At 41.4% G+C, this 26,201-nt stretch overlaps 1 protein-coding gene across 1 annotated transcript; it reads left to right on the top strand.

The window, feature by feature from the left end:
* The first annotated feature begins 156 nt into the window (after positions 1-156).
* TMEM64 (transmembrane protein 64) lies at positions 157-24,976 on the top strand. Its single transcript, XM_060775579.2, has 3 exons — positions 157-1,156; positions 20,127-20,282; positions 23,077-24,976. The coding sequence occupies exons 1-3, from the start codon at positions 488-490 to the stop codon at positions 23,266-23,268; spliced, it is 1,017 nt and encodes a 338-aa protein (XP_060631562.2). The 5' UTR covers positions 157-487; the 3' UTR covers positions 23,269-24,976.
* Positions 24,977-26,201: the final 1,225 nt, after the last annotated feature.

A 26,201-nucleotide genomic window follows, 5' to 3' on the forward strand; every position in this document is an offset into this window, starting at 1 on the left:
GAAGAGCAAGGGCGAGCGAAACGCCCTCCCCTTTCCGCCCAGCCCCATTGGTGCTAACCCCTCTCCCTTCTGAGGCTCCTCCCCTTTCCTGAACAGCGAGGGCGCGCGAAACACCTCCCCTTTCTGCTCCTCCCCCTCCCTCCCTCCTGAGGCTCCTCCCCTTTCCTGAGAGGCCCCGCCCTTTATCGGGGCTGCCGGCCTTTGCCACATCCTCGGCGCCGCCTCCGCCTCCTCCAGTCCTCCCCATCCATCCCCCAAAGCAGCGGGGCCTGGAGCCAGGGATGGAGCCCCGAAGAAGCCCCGGCCTCTCTTAGTGGGCCAGGCCGCGCCTCCTGGAGCCCTCCTTCCCTCCCTCGGCGTGCCTTGTCCTGGCCGCTCTCTCTGGAGGCGATGCTCCCTCCTCTCCTCGCCAGGAAGCCAGGAAGGAGAGCGTGTCCTCGGCGGCGGCGCCTTCTCCTCCTCCTCCTCCTGCCTTAAGACGCTCCCGATGTGGAGCTCGGCGCTGCCGCTGCTCTCGCGGGCCGCCGCCGCCGCCAAGCACGCCTTCGCGCCCGGAGCGCGCCGTTGGCTGGGCGCGAGGGAGGCCGAGGCGCCCCTCCCGTGCCACCACCACCACCCGCACCCCCTTCTCGCTGAGGCGGGCTCCTCGGAGGGCATCCGGACGGGCCCGCGCTACTACTGCTGCTGCTGCTTGTGCTGCCGCTGCTGCTGCTTCTGCTTCAAGGGCTGCCTGGGCGCCTGCTTGGTGGCGGCGCTGTGCTTCGGCTCGCTGGCCCTGGTGCGGCGCTACCTCCGCGGCCTGATGCTGTGGGCCGAGGGGCTGGACAGCCTGGCCGGCGCGCTGCTCTTCACCGCCGGCTTCGTGGTGGTCTCCTTCCCCTGCGGCTGGGGATACATCCTGCTCAACGTGGCCGCCGGGTACCTCTACGGCTTCGTGCTGGGCATGGGCCTGATGGCGCTGGGCGTGCTGGTCGGCACCTCGGTGGCCCACCTGGCCTGCAAGAAGCTCCTCGCCCGATGGGTCCTGGCCCGCATCCAGGGCAGCGAGCGCCTCAGCGCCGTCATCCGCGTCGTGGAGGGCGGCAGCGGGCTCAAGGTGGTCGCCCTGGCCAGGCTCACCCCCATCCCCTTCGGCCTCCAGAACGCCGTCTTCTCCGTGAGTGCCGCTTCCCTTCCAGAGATGCCCGCCTTCGGGATCCTTTCCTGATGCTTTACACCAAGCCTAGGCAAACTTGGGCCCTCCAGGGGGTTTGGACTTCAACTCCCACAATTCCTAACAGCCGGTAGGCTGTTAGGAATTGTGGGAGTTGAAGTCCAAACCCCCTGGAGGGCCCAAGTTTGCCTATCCCTCGTGTTGGGTGTTGTTTGTTTACAAGTTTTATAAAGATGCCTATTTGGGGATGGGTAGATGCCTTAAGATGCAGCAGGTTAAACCACTGAGCTGCTGAACTTGCTGACCAAATGTCAACGGTTCAAATACGGAGAGCAGTGCAAGCTCCTGCTGTTAGACCCAGCTTCTGCCTACCTCGCAGTTTGAAAACACGCAAATGCGAGTAGATCAGTAGGTACCACTTTGGTGGGAAGGTAACGGTGCGAGCTCCTGCTGTTAGCCCCAGCTTCTGCCAAGCTACCAGTTAGAAAACACGCAACTGCGAGTAGCTCAATAGGTACCACATTGGTGGGAAGGTAACAGCGTGAGCTTCATTAGTGGGAAGGTAATGGCGCAAGCTCCTGCTGTTAGCCCCAGCGTCTGCCAGCCTATCAGTTTGAAAACATGCAGATGTGAGTAGATCAATCGGTACTACTTTGGCGGGAAGGTAATGGTGTGAGCTCCCAGTGTTAGGCCCAGCGTCTGCCAACTTAGCAGTTTGAAAACACGCAAATATGAATAGATCAATAGGTACCACTTTGGCAGGAAGGTAATGGCGTGAGCTCCCGCTCTTAGCCCCTGATTCTGCCAACCTATCAGTTTGAAAACATGCAGATGTGAATAGCTCAATAGATACCACTTTGGCAGGAAGGTAACAGCATGAGCTCCCGCTCTTAGCCCCAGCGTCTGCCAACCTATCAGTTTAAAAACATGCAAATGTGAGTAGCTCAATAGGTACCTCTTTGGCAGGAAGATACGGTGTGAGCTCCTGCTGTTAACCCCGGTGTCTGCCAACCTAGCAGTTTGAATACACGCAATTGCGAGTAGATCAATAGGTACCACTTTGGTGGGAAGATAACGGCATGAGCTCCCACTGTTAGCACCAGTGTCTGCCTATCTAGGAAATGTGAGTAGATCAATAGGTACCACTTTGGCAGAAGGTGGGAAGGTAACGGTGCAAGCTCCTGCTGTTAGCCCCAGCTTCCGCCAACCTAGCAGTTTGAAAACATGCAAATATGAGTAGATCAATAGATACCACTTTGGCGGGAAAGTAACGGCGCTCCATGAAGTCATGGCAGCCACATGTCCTTGGAGGCATTTACGGACAACGCCGGCTCTTCGGCTTACGACTAGACTTAATGTCAAGGGGAAACCTTTACCTTAGATACTTTTGGGTGTCATTTTGAGGAGGTTACAGGGTTTGTTTGCTGCTGTAAAAACTAAGGGTTAATCCCTACATGGCAGAGTTTTTTTAAAAAAAATAAATGTAAGTTTTACCGAATTTTCATTTCTATGGTATAACCAGAATGGTTCCTTTCTGGTCTCATTGAGGAGAGGACAGGATTCTTTTCTACTGCTCTAAAGATTAGGAGTTTATTTACACCAGTGGTTCCCAAACTGGTCCGTGGACCACCAGTGGTCTGGAAGAACAAAAATGTGATCTGCGGCCTCACGATTACTACTTTGTTGGCTCGAAACCACGCGGCAAGAGCAACTGGTTTCGTGAAATCCTCTTACATAGCCGAGGCAACGGGGATGTCGGGAGGGGAGAGGCTGAATATCTACAAAAGATTACTACTACCATATTAGCTCTAGATTATTAAATATGGTTTTCTGTGGGTGAGCAGATGGCAACTCCTGGACTGCATATGTTTTGTATCCGAAACTAGAGCTGATGTGGTCTGTTCAATGCGATTTTCTGAATCACTGCCCCAAATAACCAAACTGAATTTAAAGTTGACCAAAACCTGATTCGTAACTCTTTTGGTGGTAATCTTGGAGAGTGGTCCCTGGTAAAAAAAAAAAAAAAAAGGGGGGGGGGTTGGGAACCACTGATCTACACTGTTAGCTTTTATACTTAGATTTTATTGAGTTTTGTCTTCTGGGGTGTGTCCAGAAGGATGTATTTTGGGTCCCTGTCTTCTCTGTTAGTGGTACTTTGCAAAGATGCCCATTTGGGGGCGGGGGGGGGGGGCACAAGTAATGCCATTGCCTTGAAACCACATGGCCATACTGAAGAGGTGGATTGTTTTCAGCTGCTGTAGAGACTAGGAATACATCTACATTGTAGAGTTTATTTAAAACCTATGCTGCATTGCATTCCATTTCTGTGGTATGTTTTAGAAGGATGCCTTTTGGGTCTCGTCTTCACTTTGCCCCCTACTGGGGCAGCAGATTAAATCGCTGATCTGCTAAATTTGATGACCGAAAGGTTCGCAGTTTGAATCCAGGGAGCGGTGCAAGTTCCTGCTGTTAGGCCCAGCTTCTGCCAATCTAGCAGTTCGAAAATGTGCAAATGTAAGTAGATCAATAGATACTGCTTCTGCTGGAAGGTAATGGTGCTCCATGTTGTCATGATGGCCACACAACCTTGGAAGTGTCTATGGACAACGCTGGCTCTTTGGCTTAGAAATGGAGATGAGCACCACGCTCCATAGTTGGACAAGACTAGACTTAATATCAGGGGAAACTTTTACCTCTCTGTGAATGGCACTTGTAAAGTTGCCCATTTTGTGGGAGAGAGGGATGAACAAAAGGATGTCGCCCATATTTCAAGGGGGTAGGATTGATTTCTTCTGCTCTTCAGACTACTGCATGGAGCAGTGGGTCCATGGAGAGATGCAGGAAAATAGATTCAATTTGAACATTAGGAGGAACATTCTGCCAGTAAGAATTGTTCAACCGTGGAGTATACCACACCTGGGGTGTGGTATACTCATCTTCTTCTCTGAAGGTATTTAAGCAGAAGCTGGATGGCCATCTGTCAGAGGTGTTTTGATTATGTGTTCCTGCATAGCAGAATGGGGTGGACTTGGGGTCTCTTCCAGTTCTGATTCTGTATTAGTGAATGTGGCCCATCCGGCCTGCGAGAAGCTCAGCACCATCATTTGCATGGTGGAAAGAGGCAACAGGCTCAAGGTGGTGTCCCTAACCCGGCTCACCCCAATCTTCTCCAGGCTCCAAAGCACTCTTCTCTCGAACAGCATTTACTTGCAAGGATTCCTAATTTTGGGGGGGGGGGGGGGTTGTGAAGAAGGATGCCATTTGGGTCCTAGGTGCTTCACTTGCAATGGAATCACTAGGGTTGGTGTCATGTGGTTCAATAACTTTGTGTATTAGAATCATAAAATACAGTTGGTAGAAACCACAAGGGCCAGGCCCGTAGCCAGGATTTTGATTTGAAGGAGGGGAGGCTGGGTTTGATTCGGGGGGGGGGGGGGGAGCTGAGTCTGAGTGAAAGAGGGTCTACCCTAGCAAACCTTTTGTATTGTTACCCCAATACCCCCATGCCTATGAGATATATTGAGCATGGTGATCAGATCATGATATGAATAAACATAACAGTTTAAATAATGTATCAGTAAGGCCTTCTTGCGGACCACCGTAAGCATTTCGGGGGGGGGGGCTGAGGCCCCTCAACCCCCCACCCCACCCCCACCTACATGCCTGACAAGGGCCATCCATGCACAAACACACAAAGAAGTCCCAACAGGAAGATTGGACTGGATAGCCCTTGGGGCTCTTCCAGCTCCATGATTGTATGATGCTGAACTTCTAATTATTACTTTTAAAAACTAGATAAGGCTCATCTGGCATGACCTGTTTTTGAGAAACCTATGATGATTTTGAGTGAGCATGGCATTCCTTTCTAAATCCTTCCAGATTGACTGTTTAATGATCTATTCTAGAATTTCCCCCCAGGATTGAGGTCAGGCTAGTAGGACAGTAATTGAGCCCCCCCCCCCCCCCTGTTTTTTAAGATGGATTGCCTATAATTTTGGACAATATGAATATTGTGTCTGGATTGAGGGAAGTAATAGACCTACGTACTCTTTTCTGCTTTGGTCAGGCCTTGCCTGGAATACTGTGTCCAGTTCTGGGCACTGTAATTCAAGAAGGATATTGACAGGTTGGAATGCATCCAGAGAAGGGTGACAGAAATGGTCATTTTGGTGCCATCCAGTTTGATGGTGACATCTGGTATACTTTTCACCTCCTAGTGATGCCGCTGTTTGCCTGTCAGTGGAGCCAGGGCGGTACAGAAAGCAAATGTGAGCCAATTCTTAATTGATTCCTGTATTCTGGCCAAGTGAGTTGGTGCAATTAAATTATAGGCTGAGTCAATGTAAATAATTGAAAATTATGGTGTGTGGAGCTGGAGCCATGTAAAGATGGGTTTAGAATGGGATTCTTTTTCTCCCCTCCAGAAGAGTGATTTTAAAGTTTGCCATGGAAATGTGTTATTGAAACATGAAAACTGATTAAAAAACAAAGATCAGTTGCCACCAGGTGTTCTGCAAAATGATCAGATGTTGTGTAAAAATGTATATGATGGTTGCCCATCATTTAAATTAGATAAAGTTCTTGGAAATAGGGACACAGGTGAAAGTGGAGATATTTAGGTTTACCACTGTCCCAGATTTTTGTCTCAATGGATTTTCCCCCATGGGGAAATGCTCCTTTTAGAACCGTAGGCAGAGGGGGAAATACTTTAGTTTGCAGTCCTCAGTGTATTTACTGTTTACTGAACGGAGGCATATATTTCTGTTGTTAAAATGGATAAATGAGCAGGGAAAGAGTAAAGTAATCTAACCCTCCTTCTGTCTTTCTACATCTGTATACAACCAGGGCATTATATTCTCTACAGATAATCTGCTGGACTACATTTACACACTGAATGCCACAAACTTAAGAGGCTATTCTTTCTCGCTGTCCCCTATAGCTTTTCAAAAAGGTGTCTTTTGGAATCCCATATAATTTTGAATTTTTTACAGGAAACTTTTAAAGAAGTTCTTGTTGCATCAGACTCTTTCCTTAATTTATTCTTCCTAATGAGAAAGAAATGAAAGTTCAGGGAAATTGGGGGTTAAATTCCCTCTTTAGATTTTATTGTCTTATTGAAGTGAAGTGTTATCTACAAGTTACATACAGGTACTGCTGCTTTGGCCCTTGTCAGACCATTTTACTTTCAGGTCATAGAAGCGACCTTGTAATTAACTCTGCCTGCCTCTTCAGTATTAAAATTCTGAGTGTAGAAACTAATTAAGAACTTGTGCATGTAAACAGTATTTTAATCTTCTGTGTTTTTAATATATGTAATTCATAGAAATAAATTTTAATATGTATTTTACATCATGTTTTATAATAATGTGTTTTTAACTGTTGTGCTCCACCTTGAGCCTTCAGGAGAGGCGAGTAAGAAATAAAAAATATTATCATTGTTATTAAACAAATTGTTTTTATTCAGGCATTTAATTTTTTGGAGGCACACATAGTTGCATCTCACCGGAGCCCCCGATGGCGCAGTAGGTTAAACCCCTGTGCCGGCAGGACTGAAGACCGACAGGTCGCAGGTTCGAATCCGGAGAGAGGCGGATGAGCTCCCTCTATCAACTCCAGCTCCTCATGCGGGGACATGAGAGAAGCCTCCCACAAGGATGATGTTGTTGTTCATTCGTTCAGTCGTCTCCGACTCTTCGTGACCTCATGGACCAGCCCACGCCAGAGCTCCCTGTCGGCCGTTACCACCCTCAGCTCCCTCAAGGTCAGTCCAGTCACTTCAAGGATGCCATCCATCCATCTTGCCCTTGGTCGGCCCCTCTTCCTTTTGCCTTCCACTTTCCCCAAGGATGATAAAAACATCAAATCATCTGGGTGTCCCCTGGGCAACGTCTTTGCAGACGGCCAATTCTCTCACAACGGAAGCGACTTGCAGTTTCTCAAGTCGCTCCTTACACGACAAATCAAATTTTTGTTTTATGAATAATCTTAAAAGAACATTCAGAAATCAAGGTAGAGTCCAGAAATTGAAGTGCTGATTTACCTTCCCTATTGTCTCAAATATTTTTTGAGGGGAAAAACAATCCAACTTCTTGGGATTTCTTGTGAAACGATAACCACAAGTAATAAAGAGAAAATGACGGGGACTATGCAGATGTTTTAAAACATGAATTCATTTTTGGTATATTGTAAAGCTGTAACAGAGCCATATTTTGCATATCAAATTGGTTAAGTTATTGACATAAAAACTGGGCAGCTCATCTTAAAAGCTCCTAAGGACAGATGGAACAAAAGTGTCAGGAAGTTGGAGCATTGGTTACTATAGTTCAAAATTCAAACAATATGTCTGTTGTCCTGAGCTATTTTCTGGCCATACCTGATGCCAACTTCAGCATTTTATTCCCAGTCTTACCTTTTTATTTCAAGGCATGATGAAACAATATATAGGTAACTTTTCCCAATTTTTATTTTTTTAAAAATTTAGAGTATAGAGTATCAGTGAAAAGGCACTTTTGCTTTGCAATTGAAATTAAAGAAAAGGGCTGAGAATGGCGGTTAATAAATGCATCAAATAAATTAATAAATGCATCAAATAAAAACCAAAGGCTTTTCCAGATTAGTTTATAGAAGGGTGAATTCTCATGAAATAGCTCATTGGGGGTTGCTTTGTTTTGCTGTTTGTTGTCTTTGTTTCCACTTGCTTCATCGTTTTTGCAGGGAATGTTTGTAGTAGTTTATTGGGTCTTCACTTGGAGTCTTTCAACATTTATTTTTAAGAAAACTGAGGTGTTTGCTGAGATGGTGCAATAGTCTGAAGGGCAAATTTTCTTCTCTCTGTTTTTTTTCTTCTTCTCCCTGAGCTCTAGTTCAAAAGTACTATTTCATGGATGCACTAGCGCATTATAATTATTTAAAAAAAACAGGGGGGATGAAAATTGCCCTTTAAGCTATGGGCTTATTTAAACGTGACCCGATAGATAGATTGATAGATAAATAAAAATGCTTTTCAGTGCAGGTCTTTGAATTATTTACAAACAGCACCCCACATGGACAAAGAACATAGAAGTGGCAGGTGTCAAAACCCAAGAAGATGTACCTTAAGAACTCACCGTTCTTTAGATCAGTTTGAAAGGGCATTAAGTATTGGCTTAATACAAGTTGAGCATCCTTTATCCAGAATTCCAACATTCAAAATACTCAAAAAAATTCAATTTGTCCATATTAGACAAGTGACAGATTTGCTTTCTGATGGTTCAGTGTACACGTACCTTATTTCATGCACAAAATTATTTAAAATATTGCGCAAAAAATTGCCTTCAGGCTAGTAAATAAAATTATATATGAAACAAATGAATTTGGTTTTTAGAAATGGTTCCAATTTCCAAGATATCTCTGTGTATATGAAGATACAGGTATTTAAAATTCAGGAAAAAGTCCAAAATACTTCTGGTCCCTTAAGATAAAAGATGTTCAACTTGTAATGAAGATGTGGCATTGCATCCTGCATTCTTTAGTTGGGCATTAACAGTAAGTAGTGTTGCTGAAGTTACATAGGTTTGGTTTCAGTTTGCATTTATCTTAATTCTGTGGTGTAGAAGTAATGCAATCTGATGCCACTTTTTTTACTTCTGTGGCACGATGCTAAGGAATTATGGGAACTGTAGCTTTTCAAGGGCTTTAACTATCACTTCAAAATTGTAGTCTCTCACTAAACTACACATTCCAGATTTCCATAGCATTGAGCCATAACAGTTAGAATGGTATCAAATTGCATTAATTTTACCGTTTAGATGCACCCTTAGTTTGTCTTCCTACAGCAACCTCTCCATATATAGTTTCTGTAAACCGGGTAAAATTTTAAAATTGCCTATGTACATAGAAAAAAAGGAAATCATATTAGTATCCTCAAGGAATCAGTCAACATACTTATGGATCTTAGGACAGGGTCCTACTGGGGCTTTATGGTGGTGCAACTTTATGTTTGGGTTAGAGATTATGCATTCTTGTGATACATGTAAGGAGCTTCCAAAGACAAATGTTCCCCTCTGTGGTACAGCAATCCACAACATACATACATTCAGCTTGAGCCCACATTCAGTTCTCTGCACAGATTTCCTCATTTGTACCAGCAGAGCATTATACTGTATTATCTCTGTTCTCAACAGGATCCTGGCCTTGATAGGTAATGTTCTTCTAGCTGTTTGGAACTATTCATTGGTAATGACTTCCTGAAGGCTAAGAGGCTTCCTGGGGAGTACCTGTGAATTATTATTTAAATCATACAGTGTACTTAGTACAACTGCAACATGTAATTTTTAGGCAGTTGGCATTTTTAAGAGATCACGAAAAGTAGAATCACAGGGAGGACTCCCTTGGATACCAGAATCTATGCATGATCAAATCCCATTGTATTAAAAAGGTGTGGTAAATTGGTGTTACTTATATAAAATGGAAAAATCAATGTTTAGTTTTTGGATATTTTTTTCAATATTTTCATATTGTGAATAGTTGAATCTGGATGCAGAATCTGTGAATATGAAAAGCTGACTATAATTTAAAAATAATTTGAAAGTTAACTTGTGCAACCATGTGCACATGCAAATAAGAAAATATATAGTTACTCCCAAGATATAATGACTTCCGGTGATACTAACACTTTCTAAGATGCAAAAGAATGAACATCTTGGAATATATAAAATAACATCTTAAAAAAATTATGGAGAAACAGTCCAAAGAGCATTGTTTGGGAATATAAATGTTTGGATTTAATATTTCAGTAGACCTCTGAAGTTCAATCCTTTGCATTTTATGAGTATCAGTGTGATGACCTCACTTTTAACATAGCAGTTATTAATATATTTCTGTAACCTACCTTGTTTCAATTCCCCTTAATTTTTTTCTTTTTGGAATATACCTTTAAAAATTACTGGAAGCTGCACCTACCTAAGGACATAATGTCTGTGGAAAATATATGGAATAGGTTATAGGAAAACAGTTTCTTTCAGAATTGGTTAATGGCAATTTGCTGGAATAAATGTACTTGGGAGGTTTTGGGTGTGGAGGAAGATTTGGATGGTTGTGTCAAGCAATCCTTAAATTGTTTACTTTGACGTAAAGTTCACAGGGACTTTAGAATTACAGCTATAAACTAGGTTCATAGTTGTGCGAGGCAGACATGTAAGCACTTAGAACGTAGACTTTTATTTGTTTCTAAAGTATTCTGCAATGCAGTGTACTGGACTGCGTGTTAAGTGCTGCTGTAGATTTTTATTATTTCACAGAGCTTCTCTCCTATTGAAATCTCTGTAGGAGAGAAAACATATGTCCACTTTAACATTATATCCACATTTCTCTCAACAGGTATTGGAGTGAATTGTACTAAAATACCGTGATAATGGTAGGCTCACACCAAATGTCTCCATTTTCAAAAAGGTGAAAAAAGAGGAGCAGAAACCTTAGCTGCCTTGGCCAGTGATCAGGAATTCTAGGAGCTGAAGTCCTAAACACCTGAAGATCAGAGTTTGGGAAACACTGATATAGCTTATGATGATTTTTGTAAGGCCTTTTACACCCTGCCCCCGGCATTCTTGCAAACAAGCTAGGATAATGTGGGCTAGACTATGCTGCTTTTAGGTGGGTTTGTAATCAATTGTCCAAGTGAACCTAAGGGGTACTCACTAATGGCTTCTCTTCATCCTGGAGAGAAGTGATTAGTGAGTTATCACAGGGGTTTGTCCTGGGCCCAGTGCTTTTCAACATATTTATGAATAACTTGAGTGACAGAATAGAGGAATGCAGGATGCAATGCTTATCACTTTATCAGATGACACAAAATTAGAGAGGGTAGCTAATACCTCAGAGAATGGGATCAGAATTCAACATGAACTTAACCTATTCAAGAATTGGGCCAAAAACTCCATCGATAGGCATATAATGTCTAGAAAAAGAAAGTAGTAGTTCCATTATTCTGCTCTTTGTCAGATTTCACTTGAAATACTTCATCTAGTTCAGTAGTTCCCAACCTTTGGGCCCCCAGGTGTTTTGGTCTTCAGTTCCCACAGTTCTTAACAGCTAGTAAGCTATCTGGGATCTCTGGGAGTTTGAGAAAAAAAAAACACCTGGAGGCCCAAAGGTTGGGAACCACTGATCTAGTTAAAGATACCACAATTCAGGAAGCACATTGATAAGCTGGAATGTGTCCAGAGGAGGCCAATCAAAATGATAAAAGGTCTGGAAACCACGCACTATGATAAGATAGTCATGTTTTAATATCAAAAAGGATGTCATACTGAAAGCCAGGATATGGACCAATGGATTTAAACTACAGGAAAAGAGATTCCACCTAAACATTAGGAAGACTTTTCTCATAGTAAGAGCTGTTCAGCAGTGGCATATGTTGCCTTGGAGTATGGTAGAGTGTACTTGCAGATTTTTAAAGAGAGGATGGTCCTTCCAACTCTCTTCCAAAGCTGTATTCCCTTTCAAAGAGTTCACAAACCTCCCCGAAAAAAATATTCATAAATTTTAAATTTCTGTTTGCAACTGAATGAAGCCTTTACATTAGTTACACATATATTATGGGTTTTTTAAATGCAGGCTGCAAGTGCAATGTTGAACTATATCTGCTGGAGGGGGAATGTGCAATTATGAAACTAATTGATTTTTGTTGTGCTTTCTCTGTACAGAAGTACGAAATGCAAGTGAGATTACTCATGAAGCCTGGCAGTATATCCCTCTGCATATTTATTCAGAAACAAATCCCACTGCATTATGTTGGTCTTGTTCTCAAGGATGTGTACTTTTCAGCCCAAGGCTGAAGTTATAGTCACACACATTTGGTAATAAATCTCCATAAAAGCAGTATACTTGCTTCTGAATAAACATACAGAAGGATACTAGCACTTGGTATACTAGCACATACCAAGAACACTGCAGAATATGGTGGTATTGGAGTTCAGCCATGTGATCAAAGGCTATTTGTCTTTGCTTCTTTTGACATATCTGGTTGACATATAAGGCCAAAGCCTTATACCCACTTATCAGCGAATGAGCATCACTGAAATCAATTGAACATCCTTCTGAATAGATCTGTAGAGGATTGGGTCATATCAATTTCCACTAAATTCCATTATATGTAACGCTATTTTTTAAGACGCATAATGGAAATGTTCAAAACTCCCAAGTTATTTTTTTTTAAAAATTACCCCATTGGTGTATTTTTAACACTCTTTACATGGGTCAGGAGAAGGCACATATAGTCCTGACAGTAACTAACTGCCTTGAGTATTTTTAAGCTTTGTCACGAGACGGATTGCATTTTAAGCATTTTTGGAAACTACTATTCTTAGTTAATAAATATTTCACTGGAAAGCAGGAAAAATCTCCAGTGGGAAATGCATTCTTTGACTCTTTCATTAGCTAACACCTTTGTGACAGAGTTACGATGTGACATTGTGATATGGCTAAAAACTCACATTTGAAAAGTGTGGGTTTTTTTTTATCTTGGAGGTACAAGATAATTTTTTTGCACATACAAACTACAAATACCAAAGAAAAAATTGTATAGACTTACTGGTATGAGTGACTGGAGAAATGATTCATCTTTTCAGAAGCGATTTACAGCATAGCATGACCCCTATATCTGCAGGGATCATACTATGTTCTTCTGGGATGGGTTCACCTCTGACTTTTTGCCACTCGTCTCAGAGAAGGGATTGGTTCTTTTTTTGATAAAGCATTAAGGTATAGTGCTCACATTGACCCTTGGGTAAGTTGACCCAGTTTTTTGAGTTGATTTTTTAAATGAAAACTTTCAGCACTTATACATTAGTATCTTGGATCAGGTACCATGGACTCTTTGGTGTAATGAGGACAACATACAATTTTTCAAAAGCAAACTAGATTTGTGGAACAAATAAGAATATTGTGCTATATGTAAATATACAAGCTTTCAGTATTTGAAACTAGAATCATTTTTAATAAGCTACAAGGAGTAACTTTACTCATTAAGGTAAAATAAAGCACTAATCATACAACAGTCCTGTAATACCACAGTGTGCTACCACTGCTGTTTGACTCTGAAAAGATCCTAGCAATGTAAGCTTAATGATGAGATTGCAGGTGGCCTTATTTTCTATATGCCTCTGTAATGGAAATGAGAGTGCTGTGACTATTTCTCAAATATGCTCCTAAGCCAGTCAACTGAATACACAAATAGACTGTTTCCAAAATTCTAATTCATTGTTTTTCTCTTTGGGAAACTTCAAAATGCATGTTAAAACTACTGTTTGAAGGATTTTTACACAATATTTTAAAGGACTAATATAATTTATCAAGTAAATGACAACAGCTCAAAACTATAGTATACTTTCACTAAAAACCAATTGTCACCATTTCTTCAAATTACTTTGTCTCATCAGTAATAAAACACATTCCAGTTAAAGGTGACTAGCTGAAGTATTGGTATGTGACACATAGATTAATAAGTGATTTCTCCGAGTCATACTAATAAGTTTTTACACAACTGAAGGGTTTTAGTCATCCACAATTTTAAACTGGGATGACAAAGATATGATATATTCAATCTGAACGGAGGTTTTCTGTAGCATTCTACGGCAAGCATGTGATTAAGAATATTAGGGCTGCACTTTGAAAAGGCACTAGCTAAATAACTCTTGCAATTCTACCATGGATCCGGATGGATTCCTGATGGCTCTTGGGAAGTTTCCCGCCGCCTCGGTAGGTGATCCTGTCGAGGCCCTGGTCACTCTCTGGAATGGGGAGATGACTAGGGCAATTGACACGATCGCTCCGGAACGTCCCCTCTCAAGTAGCCGAGCTAAACCAGCTCCCTGGTTCACCGAGGAGCTGGCAGTGATGAAGCGAAGGAAGAGGGAACTAGAGAGTGTGTGGCGTTCAGATCCGAGTGAGCCAAATCGAACACGGTTTGTGTCCTTTTTAAGGGCATATGCCGCGGCAATAAAAGCCGCAAAGAAGGCCTTCTTTGCGGCCACTATTGCGTCTGCAAAGAACCGTCCGGCTGAGCTGTTCCGAATTGTCAGAGGCCTTTTAAATCCCACCACTCAAGGTGGGAACCCTGACGATTCGACTTCTCGCTGTGAAGCTTTTGCTCAGTTCTTTACAGACAAAGTCGTTTTGGTCCGTTCTGGTCTGGATACCATGTTAATGGCAGTCTCTGAGGATGTAACACGAGCACCTGCTTGTCCAGTTTTGATGGATTCATTTCAATTGGTGAAACCCGAGGATGTGGACAAGATACTTGGAGGAATGAGGCCAACCACATGCATCCTGGACCCCTGCCCATCCTGGCTTCTAAAGGAGGCCAGAAGGGGATTGGCTGAGTGGGTTAAGGTGGTGGTTAATGCTTCCCTTCGGGAAGGCAAGTTTCCAGCGAGCTTAAAACAAGCTATAATAAAACCGCTGTTGAAGAAACCATCACTGGACCCCACTAAATTCGACAACTATCGGCCAGTTTCCAATCTCCCCTTCTTGGGCAAAGTCTTGGAACGTGTGGTTGCCTCACAACTCCAGGTATTCTTGGTAGACACGGATTATCTAGACCCGGCACAGTCTGGCTTTAGGCCGGGACATGGTACCGAGACAGCCTTGGTCGCCTTAGTGGATGATCTGCGCCGGGAGCTCGACAGGGGGAGTGTGTCCCTGTTGGTGCTGCTCGACCTCTCAGCGGCCTTCGATACCGTCGACCACGGTATCCTTCTGGGACGCCTCGCAGGGATGGGTCTTGGAGGTACTGTTTTGCAGTGGCTCCGGTCATTCCTGGAGGGTCGATCTCAGAAGGTGTTGTTGGGGGACACCTGTTCAACCCCACAACCATTGTCTTGTGGGGTTCCTCAGGGCTCAATATTGTCTCCCATGTTGTTTAATATCTACATGAAGCCGCTGGGGGAGATCATCCGGAGTTTCGGGGTACGGTGTCATCTGTACGCGGATGATGTCCAACTCTGTCACTCCTTTCCACCTGCTACTAAGGAGGCTGTCCAGGTCCTGAACCGGTGCCTGGCCGCTGTGACGGTCTGGATGAGGGCGAACAAATTGAAATTGAATCCAGACAAGACAGAGGTACTCCTGGTCAGTCGCAAGGCCGAACAGGGCATAGGGTTACAGCCTGTGTTGGATGGGGCCACACTCCCCCTGAAGATGCAGGTTCGCAGCTTGGGTGTGATCCTGGACTCATCGCTGAGCCTGGAACCCCAGGTTTCGGCGGTGACCAGGGGAGCATTTGCACAGCTAAAGCTTGTGCGCCAGCTGCGCCCATACCTTGGGAAGTCTGACTTGGCCACGGTGGTACATGCTCTGGTCACATCCCGTTTAGACTACTGCAACGCTCTCTACGTGGGGTTGCCTTTGAAGACAGCTCGGAAGCTCCAACTAGTCCAACGCTCGGCAGCCATGATTTTAACAGGAGCGGAGCGCAGGGAGCATACAACCCCCCTGTTGCGCCAACTCCACTGGCTACCGATCTGCTACCGGGCTGAATTCAAAGTGCTGGCATTGGCCTTTAAAGCCCTAAACGGTTCCGGCCCAAGCTACCTATCTGACTGCATCTCTGCCTATGAACCCACCAGGAGTTTGAGATCTTCCGGGGAGACCCTGCTCTCGATCCCGCCTGCTTCCCAAGCTCGGCTGGCGGGGACGAGAGATAGGGCCTTTTCTGTGGTGGCCCCCCGGCTTTGGAACACCCTCCCCATAGAGGTACGATCAGCCCCTTCGCTGATGGTGTTTCGGAAAAGATTGAAGACATGGATGTTTAAACAAGCATTCGGTTAATCCGTTGCAACGAATTGTGATGACTAAGGATTGGTTATACACGGACGATGAATTTTGGATTACGATTCCAGTTATGAGATGCATAGGATTGTTATTGGTGGCCCAATAATTTGTACTGTATATGTGTTTTATGCTTTTAACTGAATATTGTTTTTTAAATGTTGTAAACCGCAATGAGTCGCCGATTTAGGCTGAGATATTAGCGGTATACAAGTGCATTAATAAATAAATAAATAAATAAATTCTACTGAAATCTGGGACATGTGAAAGTTTACACACGGGAGAACTACTTTACTAAGTAGGTCTAAAAAAGGATACAACACTCACTTTCTCTGTCTTTTAAATATTAAATCAGAAACTAGATATACTAAGTAAGGCATTCATTAAATTTGATCGTACTTGGAAGCAATCATGAGGATTACATGAACACTTCTAGATGTTAAGGTATTCAGCTTGTAATGTTCCCAAGCTAACAGTAAGATGCTATCTGCACCGATCATGGTCTTTATTTCAGTTTTAATCCAAAAATGGCTCAGGAATAAATATTACAAGGCAAGAAAGAAATATATAGCAATCTCATTAGCAAAATGCAGTCAAACAATCACAAGTTGCTATGAGTTTTTTCTAGCAATTATTATTATTATTATTATTATTATTATTATTATTAACTTATTTGTACCCCGCTAGCATCTCCCGAAGGACTTGATGCGGCTTACAAAGGCCAAGGCCACGAAACACAACACAAACAATATAACACCAAAAGCAAATTAAAAACAGTTAAAGCAATATTAACAACATGCAATAGACAGTATATCAAGACAAATAAAAACTGGGTCGGGCCAGAGTAGTGGGTACAGGATTAAAAGTGCTGATGTGGCAGGAGGTATACGAGGATTATAGGGCAAGTGCAATGTGCAGTGTGCAATAATCTTAGTTCTACCAAAGGTGCTTCGAGGACTTGTTATTGGAGATTTCCTATTCCGGAAAGGCACATCGGAACAGCCAGGTCTTCAGGTTCTTTCTAAAGACTGCCAATGTAGGGGCCTGTCTAAGATCTTTTGGGAGGGTGTTCCAGAGTCGGGGGCCACCACAGAAAAGGCCCTGTCTCGTGTCCCCACCAGCCGCGCTTGTGACGCAGGCGGAATCACGAGTAGGGCCTCACCAGATGACCGAAGTGAACGTGTGGGTTCATAGATGGAGATGCGGTCACTCAGGTAGGCAGGTCCCAAACCGTTTAGGGCTTTGTAGGTAAGGACCTGCACCTTGAATTGGGCTCGGAAAATAAGTGGCAGCCAGTGGAGCTCCTTGAACAGGAGGGTTGACCTCTCTCTGTAAGGAGCCCCAGTTAGCATTGCCTTCCTGCTACTCTTCCATAAAGCCCAACTTTGTGGAACATCCAGTTGACAGTTGCCCAATGGAGAGTTTCTCCAAGCACATCTCTCCAGATTCCTCAGGACCTTTTCTGGCGAGAAGGCAGAGGAAACTTACAGTACTTAAGAGAGACAGAGAGAACATAGTAGCATAACCTTTAGTATCATCTACACTGTAGAATCAATGCAGTTTGGCACCACTGTGACTGCCATTGCACAATGCTATGGAATCCTGGGAGTTTTAAATGCCTTTAGCCTTCTCTGCCAGTACTAGAGTGCTAGTACCTCAGTAAACTACAAATTCGAGGATTCCACAACATTGTAAGCGGTATACAATGACATTAATTTTGTAGTATAGATGCAGCACTAGGTCGCTACACTGACCACTGAATGTGAAGTGTCCTTGAATCAGCTCCATGACAGCCAAAACTATACATAGAGCTTATCCAAGGTAACATAGGGCAAGACTATCTTAACATGGCCTTGGCTTCATTAACCAGAGTTGCATGTTGTTCCAAATTCTTCCTGAGAATTCGGAGCAACCTACAACTTTAGGCTGGTCCCAAGAGGCAAGAGGCTTGTCCATCTCAGGAGGACCTAAAATAAGTACCGGCCCTCTCTATTCATTTTGCTGCACTACTGTTTCTGCCGTTTTTGAATACGTGGGGAGATGACCACAGCAGCCAGGGGTGGATGCCCCCCTGAGGTGGCTTTGGTTCCCCCTCTGCAAAATCACCCTCAACGTCCATGATTATATCAAAATCCATACTTTTGGCTTCAAAACCTACGCTCGACTTATACATGAACTCAACTTATAAATGAGACACGTTGTGATTTGTACCACACTGACTTTCCTGAATCGTACTCAATTACCATCTTTCATTGTGAAAGTCTACATATATTGTTTTAATAAGAATTGGGACAGGAGGCCTCTGTGATATTATGGAAGATACTATAGAAGAAAGTTGATAGAGGACATGTGATTTCAAATTGTGTGAGATTGCCAAACAGCAGTGATCAATTTGAGGGGAGGGGGGTTCTTATGAGCTAATTGTTCTATTGTCCTATATGCATTGGATGGAAAGGCATTTTCCATGAAGACAAAATACTGCTCAAAATGCAAAAAGCACTACATAAATTTTGGCTGGTTGCTTTGAAATAGGAGCACTAATGTTTATTTCAGGCTGTTTACAGTTGGCAGTTCTGACACTGAGGGGAAGCTGAGTGATCCTAGGTCTCATTCATATTGAAATCATATTCAATTAAGTGCCTACTGTCATTATTTCCTGTCTGGATCCCTTAGAATCGCATCTTCTGTTGCCTTTGGCAAATACCCTTAATCATTCCTGTTTCAGCTGCTCCTTCCTTACTTGGCACAATGGACATTTTGGTGTATACTGTAAACTGACCCCAGATGCTTGTGGAACACATTTAACTTTTTCTGTGTGGATTTTAATATTCATCAACCATTTAAAAAATATTTTAGCCAATTAAAATATGCAAAAATAGCTTCCCAAGGGTTTCATAAATACAGTAGTTTCATAAACATAGTAGTATAAAAGATTTCAAGCTTCAAAATACATTTTAAATGACAGATGCTTGAATGGAAACTTTGTTTTTGTACACTTGGTTTACTGAAACAGGAGTCTCAAAAAGACACACTATATTTGAATGGTATTTTGAAAATTTAAATGTCTTTTAAGGGACTATTATACCCAAATATGCACTGCAGTCTCATCTTGTAAAGTAGGAGCCGCCAAACTAAGTCCCGTGGACCAGATGAGACCTTCCAAGGTCATTTATCAGGCCCCATCCCTAAGCTTTAGACTTAGGGGTCACCTTAAGTCTGAAATGACTTCAAGTCACACAACAACAATCAGAATTAACTTGACTATCTCATCAGCCAAAAGCAGGCTCACACTTCCCATTGAAATACTGGAAAGCTTATGTTGGTTAAAATTGTTTTTCATTTTAAATGTGGTATTGTTCTTTTATGGTTTTTGCGCAACAAATGAGATATGTGAAGTGTACATAGAAATTTGTTCATGTTTTTTTCAAACTAGTCCGGTCCCCCAACAGTCTGACGGACTGTGAACTGGCCCTCTGCTTAAAACGTTTGAGGACCCCTGCTGTAAAGGTTAGGCCTTTACAGATTTTTTTTTATACTGTAATGTGTATTGACAGTATTTTGCTATCTACTCTGAGCTCTCCAAATGTCGTATTTTGAAAAATCGAATGTAAATTCACTTTTATGAGTTGGATCTTGAAATAACTTAAGCCAAAGTAATTATTTAATTTGGTGTGGTTCATTTTAGTCACTATTAAGACAGGTGAAGGTCGAATGACTTGACCTTAAAATCCAAAAATCAAAGAATAGTATATTTCTGCATAGCTGTAAAATAATTGCGGAGCAGCAAACTTTTATGTATGTGAGCTGAATATAGTTTAGATGTAATCCAAGCCATATTAAAAATGTATTTTTGAATAGAAACATATCATAATTAGGCAAGTCTCAGAAAGATTATTCAGATTCCAATTCCATAAACGTGTTTCTCTGGAAAGAGCAAAAATAGCAAGTACATGAAATAATGCATATAAATTGTGCCAATAGACATGCTGTTGGTAACCATGTGGTTGCTTTTAAAGCCCCATTTAACTGATTTGGGCAAAACTTCTGAAACATTTGAGACTTTTATACAATCATCTTATGTTCTTGTTCTCTTTGAGATTTGTTTAGGACAAGAAATTTATAAATTTCATTTTTTACTGATCACTTTTAATGCATTCTTTTTATTTAGATCACGGATCTCTCCCTACCAAATTACCTGATGGCTTCTTCCATAGGGTTACTTCCAACACAGCTCTTAAACTCCTACTTGGGCACCACCTTGCGCACTATGGAGGATGTTATTGAAGAACAAAGTGTTAGTGGATACTTCATTTTTAGTTTACAGGTATGTTTTGATTTGTTTGTTTGTTTGTTTTTTGTCCAGGCCTCATTGAGTAATTTGTTTTGATGGATTTGTAGCACATTACTGTGTTTAATTGAAAATCCAACTGTTTGCTCAATATATTGTTCAGCACATTGTCTTGAATCTAAAAAGACTGATAAACACAAAGGTTTCACTCCAGTAGAACAGTACTGGGTAATCTATGATTGGATTGTTACCGCACTGCAACTCCCATCAGTCTTCACCATGAACAGGTATAATGGAAATTTCCCAACAGTGAATGGAATGCTGCAAGTTGAAGAAGTAGGAAGTATGTTTTTTGGCTAAATGTTCCTCAAAACTATACTAGCAGTTTTTCATGGAAGACAAGGGTTATAGAGGGAGAGGGAAATTTGTTGCAGTCACACCCGTTACATTTATAGAATTGTTCCAAGAGCAGAATTTAGTTCCTAACTGGCAAAGGAGATCTCATGGCTATTTCGTATGGATGGAAACATTATTGTAAAGTTTTTAAGCTGAAGCATGGTGAGCTTTTCAGTAGGCCAGACAATAAAGTAATTTTCTGCCTTAACAAAGTTCTAAGATCTTTGGATGTTTATACCAGAAAGTAATGGTATTACAGCTGGCCTTTTCCGGATTTGACTTTTGCAGATTTGATTATGCATAGATTTGCTTTATATGTTCTCTAGAAATCTCTAGGTCCTCCAGTGTGACTATAGTTGATTCTACATTCAGCTTCCTCTTTAGTTGATTCTACATTCAGCTTCCAGAGAGAGAAAGTAATAAGAGGTATGGATATCTTTTTACAAGAGAAAGAGAGAGAAATAAAGTAATATAATAATAAAAATTTTGGAGGATCCCAGCAATTCCTAGAAAAGTGTTGTTTCAGGCAAAAATAGCATTCTTTATTTGTTGTCCCATTCCCTTAAACCCAGTGAATGAAGGACTGGCTGTATATTTCAATCACTTTCCCTTTTGCAAGAAGTAAGTTAATTTATACTATGAAATATGATGAACATAACATCACCAAAGGTTGGAAATCACCATAATCATAAATTTTATTCATGCCCCATTGTTTTTCTTAATGTAAAACAAATACAGATTAAAATCCATATAAAGAGTTCCTTAAAAACCTAGTTTTTAAATGAGGTTGACCATCCCGCATTTGGAATTCTAAAAACCAAAACTGTAGAAACAGGTAGGTGAGATAGTCACACCTTTGTTTTGTGGTAGATCAGTGTCCAAAAACCTTATTTCATGATCTAAATTATTCATCATCATCATCATCATCATATTTAATTACTTATTAATTGCCCTCCATCCGAGAATGCTCTAGGCAATTTACAGCTAAATTGTAAAAGATAAAATACATAAATACAGAATTAAAAAATTAACAGAGATCGAATGCTCTAGTAAAAAGCCAGGTCTTAAGTGCTAGAGTAAAAGGCCCTAAGTCACGCATGGCTCTCATATAGGGTGGCAAGGAATTCCATAAGGCAGGGGCAGAAATAGAAAAAGCCCTGTGTCTGGTACTTTCCAAGTGCACTTCTCTAGGACCCAGTATATAGAGTAAGTTGCGTTGGGTTGGTCGTTGCGACCTCCGATGATGGGAGAAGGAGAGGCGAAATAGATTCAAGCGATATATATGAGGTTTATGTGAATCATAAATGAATTTCATTTTCACACTTGGGTCCCATCTCCAAGATATCTCATTAAATACATACAGTACATGCTATTACAGGTCTTCCAACATTGAAAAAAATCCAAAACACTACTGGTCTAAAACGTTTTGGATAAGGGATAAGGGATACTCTGCCTGTACAACTGAAACAATCTATAGAAATAAAACTATTTAAAGAAATTAAAAGTAGAAGATGAAAATCGGCAGAACATTAGACCACTAAAAGTCCATTGTAAACAATTTATAAGACAGTTTCAGTTTTCACTTGCTAGCCTTCCTATAAAATGGAGGCTAGTTTCCAAAACCTGAAGCAGTCACTGAGAAGGCCCATATGGAAACTACACATGCACCTAAATTTCATGTGTTCCATTCCAAATAGTGGGAGGATGCCCTGACAGAAATGTACTTTCTTGACATTCACTATAAAAAGGAGTCTGGCCATATAAATGGGGGCAAGGGAACTGAAGCATTGCTCCAAGTGTGCACTTTCAGTATGATAGTGGCACATGCATCACACTTTGATCTGAAACCAAGGGTTTGGAAATAAGTAAGAGGTACCTACCAGGGGCACATTGAAAAGCTCCAATCACTATTCTACCAATGTCAAGTGGAAGATGTGAAATACAGGATTGTAATCGCAGTAGCATAATAAGAATGCATAAAGTGCATTAGGAATACCAGTTCATTTTCTTAACTGGGCAGAGTTTTATGTTATTTTATCAGGAGATGCAAAACCTAGAGCATAGGTGTCAAACTCAAGGCTCATGGGACAAATCTGGCCTTCAATGTCGTTTTATGGAGTCCTCCAGATGCTGGACTACAACTCTTGTATTCCACATCATTCCTATTATCTCCAGTCCACATGATGGTTAATCAAAAGTGATGGGAGTTGTCATTCAATCACACCAGGGACCCAAATTGTTCAGGGGCTCAATGGCCGTTTGAAGGCAGTCATATGCTGATATGGTCCTTGATGAAAATGAGTTTGACATCCCTGACTTCGAGTTACTCAAACAGTCTTTAATAAACGTTATTCTTTTTTTACTGAATGTAAAATATCTTCCTTGTATTCCTGAAAATGTTAAGTGAGCACTATACCATCTGTTTTGTTCACAGATTCTAATAAGCATAGGCCTCATGTTCTATGTTGTCCACCGGGCTCAAGTGGAACTGAATGCAGCCATAGTTGCATGTGAAATGGAGATGAAGACATCGCTTGTTAAAAGCAGTCATCCAAGTAATAGCAATTCAACATATTGCAACAAAAGAACGTTTGCATTTTCTGGAGGAGGCATCAACATTGTATGACTCCCTCTTCTGAAGTATTATATTAAGGTTGAAGCCTAACCTATTGCCTGAACATTTTTTTTCCTGGACATCTCAGCAGGACTTAAATCCTAAACAGCTGGAGGATATGCTATGGTACCAATCATGCTTGCAGTTTTTAAATTGCAAAATGGGTGACATTTTGTAAGGATCAGTAAGTGGCTAAGTAATTTCAAATGCAGATCCACGTCTGGCTGCACCTTTTGTCATTATTATACTTGTCATGGCCTGTAGTTTGCACTTTAGATTTTCTTTTGTGTTTGCTTCTACAGCTGGATAAAAATGCCCTTGAAGCAAATATTTTTCCTGCTTAGTATTATTTATAAGGCTGTCTAATAATATACAGTAGATCTTAAAAACAAATGAGCAAGTGTAAAGTATGATAATTCCCGTGCAGTATTTTTAAATGTGCTTAGCTTTCAGTATGTTTCCAGAAAAGTAGTATGTTCTCCCATTAATATCGGGAATATCCAGCACAGAGAGTTTCCCACCTCTTAAGGCTGGGAAGGCAAATTAATAAGCACTTCCTGTGGAGGAAGGATTTCTCCCTGTATAGGCACTAAGTAGTCAGTTTCCTGTCTGTGACAGGTTACAAAGTTTCCTCCTGGCACTTGGGAAAGGGGACCTCTTTAAAAGGGGTGGGGGGATTTTTTTTCTATTTTGGGAACCATTTGAATTGCTTGCCCTTGTTTTTTAATTTGGGGTAGGAGCGGGAAGGACAAAACAGTATATAAATCTTGGGTTGAATGTATTTTTGTAAACCACTGAAACATTGTGGAGCCATTCATTATATTTCACTTACCTTTAAATCCTACATTGTGGGACTGAAGTGCTCTTATATAACCTTTTAAGTTACACTGTGTAATATGCAAAGCGAAAGGGAAACTATTGGGTACTTAATCGATAGTGGCAAATAGTGAGCTAAGGGAGAACTTGCAAGTGAAATGCAAGTCCCCAGCCTGGCATTACCATCTTATGAGTAACAAAGGGCTCCTAGTTCTAGTTAGACACAGAAAGAGTTTTGAAGGTGTAGACCGGCTTCACTTTGTTCAGTACACTGTAAGAATTACAAAAAAGGAACTGCATTTCTGAAAATATGGCGGTACTAATAAGTTCATGTGGCCTTTATTTTATAGGGAAGACCTCTTTGGTTTTTCTTTTGATAAAAGCTTTAAAACTCAACGGAATTCCTCCCTAACACATGTTCCTCTAATGATGCTCGTCATGTATACGTTTTGCATGGTACATTAAGACTTGTACCAGTGAAATGCTGTGAAGATTGCATGTGACCTTTTCTTCTTTGCAAGCTTGTTAAGCATTTGCAAAAACTAAGGAAAAGACAGGTTTCCATCTTCTAAGAAAACAACAAGACAAGGGCAGAAATATTTTTAAGGCTCAGGAATCTGTAAACATTTATTAAGAGAATTCATTTCATATTACATAATGGGACTCTGTGCAGAATGATTACCAGGTTATTTCTTTGTGGGTTTGAATGGACTGGAATAAGCCTAACTGTGCTTGTGTGTCTCAGCACCATTCTTTACAGATGCATATTTGTATATCTGAATTGTGCATTCCCCCCCAAAAGGTTCATAGCGTTTGGAACCAGCACCAGAACTGTTTTGAATTTAATATTATTTTGTCTGCAATCTTAGTTTGTTTTGGACAATAAAGTATACTTCTGGCTCTATGATTTTGTGCAAATTATTCCGCTACATCTTCAAGGCAATGTGTTGTTGAAGGCTTTCATGGCTGGAATCACTGGGTTGCTGTGAGTTTTCTGGGCTGTATGGCCATATTGCAGAAGCATTTTGGAACATGGCCATACAGCCCAGAAAACCCACAGCAACCCATAAAAGGCAATGGCTATAATCACATTCTAGGCCAGGCACAGAAGTCTATTGTGTCTAGCCCTTCAGGTTTGTTTTCAATCAACTTTTTCTTGGTTGTGGAAAGTTGCTTTCAGGGGTTGTCAACACTAATGCAAAGAATTATGTTCAGCATCACATTTTCTCAGCTAGCAACTCTGTTAATGCCACACACATCATAGTGAGACCACCATAACTAACCACACATTTTCCCCTGCTGAACTCACTTTACTGTTAGGGGCAGTCTATGTTTCCAATCCTTTCCATTATATTAGGTCATTTCCACCTGCCACTAACTTCTCTCTGTATGTTAAAAGTCTAGGTTTTCTGTCGAAATGGGAGGGGGGGACCCAAGTTGTTTTTGAACTTGGTTAAAGACTAAACAACCACATTGCAAGCAAATCATCAAGAAATTATTTGTCAGGATTGCAGTGCCTATGAGGTGAGTACGAGTATTTTTGTAGTCAGTATAGACAAACACAGTGTTATGTTAGTCCAGTATAGTCTTCTATTGGGAGCATACCTTTTTTGTTTTGTTTTAAGTGCATAGTTGTCCTGATAACACTTCCTTCATCAAATCTTTGGGTGTCTGGGAAGATGATGTGCAATTAATTGTGATTTTGGAGGTGGACAGAATTATTCTCCTATACTTGTATTGCTTTGAAACATTAAAACAGAATTTTGTTACTAAGGATACTGATTGCTTATATATATATTCCCATAAATAATCTGAATATTGATCCAACTAAGGCTTTATCAGCTCCCTTTTTCTTAATTTTGTGGAGAACGCTTCACTTTACAAAGCTATATTTTAAGCAGTTTTATTCTGTTATGTTTTGTAACTAGAATAATTTCACTCAATTTCATTTTTGGACAAAACCATTTTTTTTATATTTCTGTATTTTCATAATAATCTGTCTACCAGTCAATGGAAAATATGCATAAAGCTTCACTGTATCTTGCCTGTTTTACATAATAAATTCATTATGTCTGTTTAAAGAAATACATAAATGTGTATGAAATATACTCGACATATTTTTGCTGTCA

This window comes from Anolis sagrei, chromosome 4 (genome assembly GCF_037176765.1).
Source record: "Anolis sagrei isolate rAnoSag1 chromosome 4, rAnoSag1.mat, whole genome shotgun sequence".
Lineage (NCBI taxonomy): Eukaryota > Metazoa > Chordata > Lepidosauria > Squamata > Dactyloidae > Anolis > Anolis sagrei.